Below are 11,792 nucleotides of genomic sequence, written 5' to 3' on the forward strand. Positions count from 1 at the left end.
TTAGAGTCAAACTATAAAAATTTTGACTAACATTTTACGATGTATTTTTTCATCATATTGATATGCAAAACAATTGCAATTTATAGTACTTTTCATGTAGTTTTTTAATATCTAAATTTTTTGTTTGAAATATCGAATTAATGTAATCTGATTTAACTTTGAGAATTAGTCAAATTAACTTTCGAAAAGCGTAACATGACAAATAAAAATGGACGGAGGGAGTAGAAAAAGATTAAGTGGAGCCCACTTATGAGTTTTATTTAATTGATAAATATTTAAAAGTTGTTCTGAACTAAGTAATTTATCTCTACCATCATTACCTTGTTTAAACCCTTCGAATAGAATTCAGATAGGGCTTGAAGAAGGTTTTGAGAAAGTAGAGAATGGCGTCTGCTTCCACAACTCTGGGCATTTCCATTAGACTTGGATGTTCCAGCAATGAACATCTCCTTTTGGGTCAGCCCAGAAGTAGAACTAACATCGCCTTGCCATTTCATTCTTCTTCCTCTCGTCTTGTTACTTTCTCTCGCCGTCGAAACAATTCTGCTATCACTTCTTCCAACAAAAAGAAAAAGGTACTACCTTTGTAAATAACCAGTTTTCTCTCCAATTTATTTTGATATTTAAAGGGGTAGATGCTATTCTTTTAGATTATCTTGTGGGTGGGAAGGAGGAAAAATTGAAGAGGGGCAAGAACGAAAATGCCTTTACTAGGGATTAGAGTATATGAGCAGTACATACACATGAAGAATTTAGGGTAGTTCTTTTTTAGAATTGTTTTTTCATAAAGAATGTATCAAATATTAAGTGAGAATTGAAAAGAAATTGAAGTTTATTAAAGTTTTCTACTCTGGTAGTATGCTAAAAGTTTGAGTTTAAATTTTATTTCCTACTGATTCCCTTCCCATTGTCACCATTGAGCAATTTTCTTGTGTTTTCTGATATAGGTTGTTGTTTATGGATTTATTATTTACTTGAATCATTAGAAACTTTAATGTGCTTGTATGTGTACGTTATGCTTTGCAAACACATGCTAAGGGATGATTGATGGTGGTGCCCCGGTGGCCTAGACACGAGCAATTCTGATTTATATGATTGTTTTAGGTAGTACCAAGTTAATACCTATCATGAAAAATGTTCCAAGTCAATAGCATAGTTCTTCATGTGTCATATTGTTGTAGTTGAATAGAGCAAAGGAAAAGCATCATAATCGCTGTGACTTTTTGTTTATGTTTAGCATCTTAAGGAAATTGCACCTTGTAGGCTTGTATTTCAACAGCAGTTGTTGCTCCAGTCAAATTACTTGTCCAGTGTTACTTTGTAGGTTTTACAGTTGACGAGATGGTTTACAAATTTCTTTGTTTTTGTAATTATGCCAAACAGTTTTGACCTGCTTGATCTACTGCCCTTCTGCTTTTAGTATAAGGGTAAATACCAGGAGACAAATCTTTTTTTCGTGTGATTGTATTTGATAGACATATAGAGTAATGATTTTCCAATCCATACATGTAACACTAACTTTATAGCTTTTACAGTTGACAAGTTGGTTAGATTTTCTGCAGCTATTTTATTCCGGTACATGTGAATATCCATCAGAGAGAGCCCTGTCCCATGAACTTCTTCTTGTGCACGTTAATGTCAATCAAGAATCCTTTCTCAGGCTGATGGAATCCCATTCCTGTCTTATCTTTTCTGGGATGTGGAGTGTAATCTCCTTTTAGTTAGCCTTTTGAATGTACATGATTTTTAATGTGCTTTGGTCTTTTGAGATCTTTCACTTGAATATTCAAACTATTTTCCTCGACTAGAAGTTTTTTAGAAACATATCTTTGTTTTGCTTTCTTGCACATACTTGCTCATGAACTTTGATATCATCAACCTCTTCTTTACAGCTGAATTATTGTATTACACACCTTTTACTATTGTTTGCTAAACCCGAGGCTCTGTTTGCTTCCTGTTTAGAGTTCACCTAGGAAAGATACGGAGGAAGTTGATGATATAGATGAAGATGCTTTTGAGGCACTCTTTCAGCTGCTGGAAGAAGATCTGAAAAATGATGAACTATCCTTGGACGATGATGATATAACTGAGGAGGACCTCGCGAAACTTGAACGTGAATTGGAGGAAGCACTGAAGGATGATGAACTACTAGGAGAAATTGACTCAATTGCCAATGAGAACATTGAAAGTAGTAAGGCTGAAGATGAAGAAGCAGTAGCAGAAGATGCCAATGAAGATGATGAAGATGAAGATATGCTAGTGAAATTGAAAAATTGGCAACTTAAGAAACTGGCATATGCCTTGAGAAAGGGACGGCGTAAGTTAAATGTAAGCTGCAATCTTAATTAAGTCTTCTCAAATTCAGATACCGCAATTTTATTACAGCTACTCATTACTCATGAGTTTTAAGGCCACTTTGGTTGTACTCTGGCTCTTCGCGCATTCCAGCATTAAGCATATGGTACTATGAACATTTGTGCTATCTATCCATGTGTCTAAAGTTTTCAAATGCTTGGGCAAAATTTACCTTTGCTAATCTCATCTTTCCTATATATTTTCATTCTTCAGATTCCATCGTTTTTGTAGCATATAGCTGGACATCTGCTTTTGGCTTGCATTGTATTCTTGACGTTAATTAGTGAAAACTATACTTATTTACATCGGAAGCTTATTATTGATTATTTTGCATCTGGTATTCACCTTTCTGCTAGATAAACTCATCATAAGTATAGATTGGAAGTTTCAGAACCTGTAGCAGAATTAGAAGAGCAGAAAAATATGGAACTGCTTCTTCTAACCGCTACTACCTATGTAAAGAGAATATGTCTAGTGGTGATAATTTAGAACTTATATTTACCCTTCCCGTCCAGATAAAAAATCTTGCTGCTGACCTATGCCTTGATAGAGCTGTTGTTCTTGAAATGCTTCGCAATCCTCCACCAAATCTTGTGTTGCTGAGTGCTGCCTTACCTGATGAACCTGTCCCCAGAATGTTAGAGCCTGAAAGCAAACCCCTGGAGACTGTTCCCATCGAGATGAGTGATGCTGCGAAGCCAGATGCTAAGGTGGAAACGCCAGTTCATGTGATGCAAAGTAACTGGTCTGCTCAAAAGAGACTAAAGAAAGTCCAATTGGAAACCCTTGAACAAGTTTATAGACGATCGAAGCGGCCCACTGTGAGTCCCTTTACTTCTCTATTTGTGTTTGATGCCCTTTTAGTCTGTTGGTAAATTTTCATAGCTGAATACAGAACTTCTGCATATTATTGCTTAATTCTGCGCTTGAACAATGGGACTTTGGTGTGAGTAAATAGAAAACTATCCAATCTGAAATATCATCTAGTCTGGGATATGAATATTAGTGACTGAGGCTGACAATGTTGTGTGGTGGCTCTTGCCACCTTGGATCTTAGGGACCAAGTATAATCTGGGATAAGTGAATCTGCTTTCTTGCTCTCGATATCCAAATCTCAACACATCTGTCCTCTCTGTATGCATTTCCCCTTTTTATCTGTGTTTGTTGTTTTCATGTTTATCTTTTTTCTGCAATTTCCTTATTTCTTTGGGATGAGCATGGATGTGATGAGAATATTAAGACACCTGTTCAGTTTAAAATAAATAAATAAATAAATATTAAGACACTTATTCAGGCTTTCTGTTCTACTCTAATATCTTTGTAGTTGGTAGTTGAATAGAAATTGCCAAAAAATTCAGGTGAATTGAGTGATTACTGCAAGCTGTATACCAAAAGTCAGAGATTGAAGATAGTAATAGCTTTAGTACTGTGTTGATAAATCTAAGAAATGATGACCTAGAATGGCAACCCATTGCGATCGGCACCTCTTATTGGTTTATCTATGTGTTCAATCAACTTAATACCTTTCTTCCCCTCTATTCATGGTTCAAATGTGTCCTAGTTCCCCTATTATTAGGAACCACCAAGTTAAAGTACTTGGATCACATAATTGAACCCTATCATCAAAATCCCAACTTATTTGGGACTGAGGTGTAGTAGTTGTTGTACATAATTGAAGTTATGCTTGTATTACTATTTTCAGGCACCAGATGACTAGTTTTTTTTTTCTCCATTTAAAAAATTGGAGGTAGGGGAGGGGATTCAATGACTAGTTTGAAGTGGTTGGATGTCAGGGTTCTTCTCGTTTGCTCCCGTAAATTGATGATGTTTCTCTTTTTGAATGCACAATTGACTGAATTAGTATGTCGTACCTGTTTCTCTTTTACATCCCGTGGTATCATTAATTGATATAACTGGGGATGCTGATGATTTGTTTAGAAAACCCAGTCTGGGCACTGCTAAATCATTCTATTATTGCACTTCATGTGTGACTCGTGACTCCTCATATTGATATCTCCAAACTCTACGATTAAATGGATGATATGTGGCTTGCTTGTTGATGTAGTAGCATACAATTGCTAAGTGCTATACCTAGAATGAAACAAAGAACATTGTTATCCTTATACTCTCTTTGTTGTTGCTATGCAGAATGCCATGATTAGCAGCATTGTGCATGTGACAAATGTGCCTCGGAAAAGAGTTCTGAAATGGTTTGAAGACAGACGGTCTGAAGAAGGGGTTCCTGCTCATCGACTTCCATACCAACCATCATCTATATCTGAATAGTACTAATTTCCTTGTAAATACCAAGTAATTTCTACATGTGAAACTGGGATACCGTCAGCTTCCTTTGGCTATTTATCTTACTGAAGCTATAACAACAGGAGTAAATAGCAATATCCTCTGTAAAGAAAAGACGGTTATGAACAAAAAGAAATGAACATCTTTATAGCTTTTGTCTGTTCCTATCTTCTTTAGGTCCATTGAGTCCAACTATGTATACGTTTTTTCTAACATTCCAGCATATCTCGTGTTTTGAACACTACAAGTTCCTGAGGTACTAAAATATATTTATCTTAAAAATAAAAAAAAATTGACGGGGGAGGGGTGGGGGGCCGTGAGGCCAGGGTATGGAATTAGGTAAAAGATGACATTTTAAAAATTCATTTCAACCCGCTCAGCACAACTTTAAACCTGTTCCGCCCCGCATAGCCTTAAATCCGCCCCATTGTAGCGCACAATGGGCATAAATGATACTCATATGGAGTTGCATGCTCTCCATCAAGGCCTTCCGCTAGCCCTTGCATACAATCTAAACATTTGTGAAGTTGAAATTGATGCTACAAAGGTGCTTCAACACCCTCCTTCCCTTTTTGCTAACATTATGGATGATGAATGCAGTTATGCATTGAGAAAATTGAAAAATCTCCTAATCCAACATAATTAATTACAGAGAAGTTAGCAAGGTAGCTCATACACTGGCAACCAAAAAATCCAAAAAAGTTAAAATAGTAACTCAAGTAAGGTGTTTAATGAAACTTTCACCATAAACACAAGAGAGTTTACAACACGATTCATTTGGACAATTTATTATTAGGGAAGTTAATAAAATGGATTGTAATAATATAACCAAACTTGGTAACCTAGGTATTTTGAATTCCAATGTAATAGGCAGTAAAATAAAGCTAAAAATATAAAATAAAATTGTAATAGCCAGTAATATAGATATACAATAGTAATGTATTTCATCTATTAATCTTCTATTTCATAATAATTGCTCCTATATTATTAATAGTTATCCTAATTTAATTATTTAGTTTATAAAATGAAAAGAATTTTATTATATATTTCTTTTTCTAACTTAGTATCAAATAACTATATAAAATACTAATAATTAAATTTAAAATTTTATAACATTATATAAAAATAAATGATAAAATAATAAATAAAGTATGCATGTTCTGATTTTTGTCTAGTAATAAATAAAATATTTTCTCTTATGGGAGTTTGCACAAAGCAAGCTCCGGCCAGACAACCTGCTTGTTTGGCATAGTGGTAATTTTGGTATTTTTGTAATTATTTTGCTAAAATCTATTGTGCTTTGTGCTATTGACCATGTATTTTTTTTTTTTCAAATTTGACAAAGCAACCAGACTACTATTTCGTTCCTTTATACACTTTATCTTGAAAGTATGAGACTACTTCACATTGGTGTTTAATTTTAAAGAGCCTGTTGACATGCATCATTGCATAATGAACCGGAGGATTTGAAGTAATTCACATTTATGTTAGCACTAACTAATTATTATATGCAAAAATCTTAATTATAGAATTTTTTTTATGAGTTTTTATCCAAAGTAATCAAAAAAATTGAGCATCCAAAGTGAGAAAAAAACAGTGTATCATACAATTTTCACAATGTTATTAGAACTTTAATATAGAAATATTCTTTAAAAGTATTTTTTGTATAAAAACAATTAAAAAATGTAAAAGATTAGCATAATGAAATATTTTTAAGTGCAATCAAAATTTAAATTATTCTAATTTTTAAGAATGAGTTATATATGATATACTTAAATAATATTTAAAATTAGACAAACAAATTAAAATGAAAAAAGTATTATTGATTCATAAAATTTTAAAGATTTAAATTAGAATGTATATCTTATCAATACCTCAAAATAACTAAGCTCATACTTAAGGGATAACTTGGTTAAGAGACAAAATATACAAGGATTAACATTATAGATATTATATTGAGAATTTAATGTAACTATTAGATATTAGTAATGTAAAAATTCTAATTTAAAAATTAGTGATGCATGAATTAGTAATGCAACAATACAAAAAATTTCACATAACTTACCTGATTTATGAGAAAAACAACCAAATGTTATATGAATTAACAATGATTTTTATATATGTTGATTAAGTTTTAAGTGAAGAAAATAAAATATACAATTTTTAACATTACTTTTCAATTTTTTTAAAAAATAAAGGACAATGTCCACTCACATAAATTTTTTGAGAAAGAAGAGCAAGATAATTTATCACTATTACAAATATTTATAATTTATTTTAGATTAAAAAAATTAAAATTATTTAATCAAAATTACTTAAAATTATTAAAGTTAATAATATTTATCACATATTCATTTTACCATACTGTTTACTACCATATGAATATATATAACTTATTCAAATTTAAAATTTAAAATCATTTAATCAACATTAATTAAAAATTAATTTATGAATAAATATTAGATCCGTGCACTATGTAAATCTCTTCATCACTAGTATATAAGTATTCTCTTATTATATAAGTGGCGGTTAGACATCAAACAGTCAACACACCATCGACATGTGTTTCTTATGAATAAGAATAAATTAAGGGGTATTTTGGTCATTTAAAGCTTCCCACTTGAGAGCTTTAAGGCTTTAATTGTATTGTACTATATGTTATATTGGATGAACATTTCTCATAATAGACAAAATAAAAACACCTCCTCCGTAGTTTATTCTTTTTCCATGTGGGTCCCATGCTAAAGTTGAGCAGCTTCAACATATTTTCGAGAAAAAAAAGTTTCTCTTTGCTTCACTATAATTTAATTATTTATCAAGAGAAAAAAGGTAGTCATTAATATTATTTTAAAAGTTAATATTGGGCCCGTCTCTACGGGCTATTTCCTCACTAGTGTGTATAATTCCATATATAAAATAATAAAAGGGGGCTATGGGTCATATTTGATTGATTAAAAAAAAAAAAGAGATGGAGAAAGTATAAAAAAGTGAATAGATGGAGTTGATAAAATATCTATCATGGGCAAAACAGTAATAACAACTTTGGCTCCAAGGAGAAACAATAGCACTTTTTATTAAGCCAGCAAAAATAGGTGGTCCCGATACGTTGTACCTACTTAAAAGTTTAGAACAATTAATCAAAGCCGTTAATCCTATCGAATCTAAAGGCTAGCATTTGTCCACGACAGTTACGTATCAACCTTTGATTAAGCCGACAACTTATGGCTTCAAAAGCATCCACGATCACCTCTTTATATCCGTCAGATATGAAACTGATCCAACGGTTATTATTCCATAAAACTGCTTCCTCTCTCTCCTCTCCTTGTTTAACATTCATGTCCCGCTATTTTTTTCTTCTTCTGAATATCTGAATCTTCATACAATACAATACAAAACTCTACTTTCCCTTAATTAAGTGTATCTAAGCTTGCTTTTTGAGTGTAGAGGAAAATGCAAGAGCAAGCGACAAGTTCTATTGCCGCTAGTTCACTACCTTCAAGTAGTGAGAGATCTTCTAGTTCAGCTTTACATCTTGAACTCAAAGAAGGTAATTTTATTTTAAATTCAACTTCTTAGTATTTAATTTTGATGAATTAATGGAGCAAGTCTTTGGGTATTGTTTGATTTCGAGAAAGTTGGGTTCTTGGGGAAAGGAGTAGTAAAAAGATTGTTCCTTTTTTCCTTAAAACTAAGATTTAATTTTGGAGTTTCTGAGATGGGTTTTGAAGAATGTGTGTGTGTGTGTGTGTTTTTTTAAATAGTTGGGATTTTGGGGGTGAAAGAATGTTAAGAGTAAATTTTGTTTTGTGTTTTTGAAGGTATGGAGAGTGATGATGAGATCAGAAGAGTACCGGAGATGGGCGGAGAAGCGACGGGAACGATGTCAGCTTCTGGCAGAGATGGAGCTTCGGCCGCCGGTCAAGCTCAACCATCAGCTGGGACTCAGAGGAAGAGAGGAAGAAGCCCAGCTGACAAAGAAAACAAAAGGTTAAAAAGGTAAAAAAAATCATGCCACGTAGGTGTATCCATTTGTCATTTCATGACGTGTCATTTGTTATGGGCTTCCGCACTTTGTTTTGTTTTTTTGATACCAGTGGCATTTTAGTTAATATTGTTTTTTTTTTTTGTGGGGGTGAAAAAGGTTGTTGAGAAATAGAGTGTCAGCACAGCAAGCAAGGGAGAGGAAGAAAGCATATTTGATAGATCTGGAAGCAAGGGTGAAGGAATTGGAAACAAAGAATGCAGAACTTGAAGAGAGGTTGTCTACTTTGCAAAATGAGAACCAAATGCTTAGACATGTAAACATTCTTTTCACTCCTACTACTTCTATTTTTGCAAAAGAATTACTCATGTATATATCCTATTTGCTTGGGGGAATTGTATTTGAACACATGCTATTGAATCACAGGCATTGTTTAATTTGAAGATTGTTGACTAATTCTTACTATATAAGTTAAAACAACCTTTAATAGTATGGGTGGATAGCAAGACAACATACTACTGCCTACTAGCCGCCCACCCTAATTTGTGTCTTTTACAATCTCTTATATAAGGTCATGTCCTCGGTAAGTTGAAAATGCGCCATGTCCAGTCTATTCACTCTCTCGAATACTTCTTCCGCTTACCTCCCCTTCTCCTGAATTTATCTATTGCCAATCTCTCACACCTCCGCACTTATACATTCGTTCATCTTCTCTTCACATATCTGAATCTCTGTTTCAAATATCCTCATTTTATTCTATATCTCCTAGTATATATGTCCACACATCCATTACATTATCTTCATTTCCACAACTTTTATCTTTTGAACGTGAGAGTTCTCGACTAACATGTACTTGGCCCCATACAACGTAGTTGGTCTAACCATCACTATGTAGAATTTTTCTTTAAGTTTTGGTGGCACCCCCTTATCACTCGAAACTCCGGATGCAAGCCTCTATGTCATACACCTTGCACCAATACAGTGAGTGACATCCTCATCAATCACCCCATTTTTTGGATAACAGACCAATATACTTGAATGGAGTATAGCACCCAAAGGTATGCCCTATTGGTCAATGAAGTGGTTGAGAGCCATGAGGTTTCAAGTTCAAATCCCAATGGAGAAAAAAAGCTTCTAGGTCATTCTTTCCGTATGTCCTAGCCTTGGTGAACAGAGTTACCTGGTACTTGATGCTGGTGGGAGGTGGTAGGTATTTCGGGGAATTAGTCAAGGTGCGGAAAAGCTGGTCCAAACATCACGGCCTTAAAAATAAATTAGATGAATGGGGTATCATCCAGAAACAGTTTAGAAGCTCTGTCATTCCTTTGGTTTAGCTCACTTTTATATTGGGCTTTCGTTATGTCTCATCAATTATTTATCAAACATTGAAGAGGAGGAGACAAAGTATGAATTATCAACAATATGCTATGACTTCAGCCTCCTGAAGTTACATTAGTATTATGTGATCTCTGGGCAGTAGAAATGTACTAGCTTATGAACATAGATCAAAGCATGGTAGCTTTCTCACCTTCTATATTCTCAAGTATAACTTTATACTGACCATCATATGTAGTCCAGAGCATTTAAGCTGAACAAATAATGGATGAGTAAAGTGGTCTTGTAGCTTCCATAGTATATCTGCTAGCAAGAGATGTGAAGAATTTTGCTTAATCATCCATGAAATGTGACGTCAGCTTTCTACTCTTAGTTATTACCTTGTAGTAAATCTAAGAAATGGTCTCATGTTAATTGGAAAGTGTAGAGATTACTTAGGTACAATTGTCAAGGCTCGTCTGCGTGAACATGTAATACCAGTTACTGGTTCCTATAAATTTCGATCTTGAGCGTGTGTTGTATCTATACACATTCTTCAGCCTGTTTTTAAGTCACAGAGTTCATATTAACCCTTTCTTAATATGCTCTGTCTCTGGCCAGTTAAGATTGGTTCTTATCTATTATATTCTTCTGGGCATATTTCTGCATCTCTCTTTCAAGTTAGCTGGGGTTTGCAGATATATTTAAAATAACTATAAGTTGAGTCTTGCTGAAAATCAATAAAGACATCTTAGAAATTGCAACTTTATGTGACTGTCAGTCAGTCAACCTTGGATTTATCACGATTAAACAGCTCATTGTTGGAATGCCATTGACATGACTGTTTCCAGTAGCAGATGCTGCTAACTAACAAAATTGCATGTCTAAACAAAACATCAACTTTCATGATTTCACATTTGCATGTCCAATCGGCCCATAAGAATCTCCAAAGACCACACAAAAAGGATTTCAAATGCTGCAATCTTTCCATGCTGTAAATTTGCTTTCTTAGGAGATAGTCAAAAGTAAATGGTGTATATTTGGGGTTTGACTTCTTTTGTTATAATCTGCAGATACTGAAGAACACAACAGCAGGTGCAAAGGAAGGGAGGAAGTAAACATATGATCGATCTCATCTCTACATCGACTCGATATGTCATCATTCTTGTTTAGATCCTCTGTGGGCAATGAAGAGAAAATCTCTTCTGGATTTGAGAATGCATGCTTGTTTAGGGTGGATTGTTCTGATTTGATGCATTACATACTTACTACTCTTAGGCGTTGTTGATTATATATTATCAGCAGAAAGTGAAGGATAGGATTGTGGCTATGCTATTGTTAAAGTCACCAGCATTTGGCAAGTTGCATGGACTATCTTGGATGATATATGCTACAATTACCTGTAACCTTTGCTAGCGTTCCCTTGTGAGTTGAAATCTTCATTAAAAACCAAATCGCTGTACTGATAAAACTCGGTGTAAAAGAATTTGTGCAATTAGCTACATTCAAATTTGTTTAAACCTAAAATTCATTATGTTAACTAGTTAAATTGTTAGGTTTGCATACAAGCAATGAAATTGATCCATACCTGATTGCTCCTTTGAAAATGTAATAAAAATAAAGAAAGTAGAGAGGTAAATATTTAGGTTGAAATAGCAAAAAGAAAGAGATGAATTCCAATCTGATTATTTTTGTACGATAGATTGATGATCACACCAATATTACTCCTAAAGAAAATCAAGCCGTTGTCGTAATTATAATTTGATATTTTGAATTGAGGTGAAATTCTACAAAGAACTATGGTTCAATTATAATTATTTTATTACCAAATATAATTTGT

At 33.7% G+C, this 11,792-nt stretch overlaps 2 protein-coding genes across 2 annotated transcripts; both read left to right on the forward strand.

Annotated features, from left to right (window-relative positions):
* Positions 1-309: 309 nt before the first annotated feature.
* Positions 310-4,819, forward strand: LOC102588193 (protein OVEREXPRESSOR OF CATIONIC PEROXIDASE 3). Its single transcript, XM_006361660.2, has 4 exons — positions 310-575; positions 1,963-2,328; positions 2,871-3,176; positions 4,504-4,819. Exons 1-4 carry the CDS (start codon positions 384-386, stop codon positions 4,639-4,641), a joined length of 1,002 nt encoding a protein of 333 aa, XP_006361722.1. The 5' UTR covers positions 310-383; the 3' UTR covers positions 4,642-4,819.
* Positions 4,820-7,988: 3,169 nt separating this feature from the next.
* Positions 7,989-11,501, forward strand: LOC102588526 (transcription factor HY5). The gene is made up of 4 exons (XM_006361661.2): positions 7,989-8,203; positions 8,475-8,652; positions 8,798-8,954; positions 11,026-11,501. Exons 1-4 carry the CDS (start codon positions 8,107-8,109, stop codon positions 11,068-11,070), a joined length of 477 nt encoding a protein of 158 aa, XP_006361723.1. The 5' UTR covers positions 7,989-8,106; the 3' UTR covers positions 11,071-11,501.
* Positions 11,502-11,792: the final 291 nt, after the last annotated feature.

Source organism: Solanum tuberosum, unplaced genomic scaffold, assembly GCF_000226075.1.
Source record: "Solanum tuberosum cultivar DM 1-3 516 R44 unplaced genomic scaffold, SolTub_3.0 scf00364, whole genome shotgun sequence".
NCBI lineage: Eukaryota > Viridiplantae > Streptophyta > Magnoliopsida > Solanales > Solanaceae > Solanum > Solanum tuberosum.

Excerpts from the sequence above, each read along its gene's own strand:
- LOC102588193 (XM_006361660.2), top strand. The coding sequence starts at position 384 with ATGGCGTCTGCTTCCACAACTCTGGGCATTTCCATTAGACTTGGATGT. Across the intron at positions 576-1,962 it reads CTTCCAACAAAAAGAAAAAG|AGTTCACCTAGGAAAGATAC; the intron begins GTACTACCTTTG and ends CTTCCTGTTTAG. Across the intron at positions 2,329-2,870 it reads AGGGACGGCGTAAGTTAAAT|ATAAAAAATCTTGCTGCTGA; the intron begins GTAAGCTGCAAT and ends CTTCCCGTCCAG.
- LOC102588526 (XM_006361661.2), top strand. The coding sequence starts at position 8,107 with ATGCAAGAGCAAGCGACAAGTTCTATTGCCGCTAGTTCACTACCTTCA. Across the intron at positions 8,653-8,797 it reads GAAAACAAAAGGTTAAAAAG|GTTGTTGAGAAATAGAGTGT; the intron begins GTAAAAAAAATC and ends GGGGTGAAAAAG. Across the intron at positions 8,955-11,025 it reads AGAACCAAATGCTTAGACAT|ATACTGAAGAACACAACAGC; the intron begins GTAAACATTCTT and ends TATAATCTGCAG.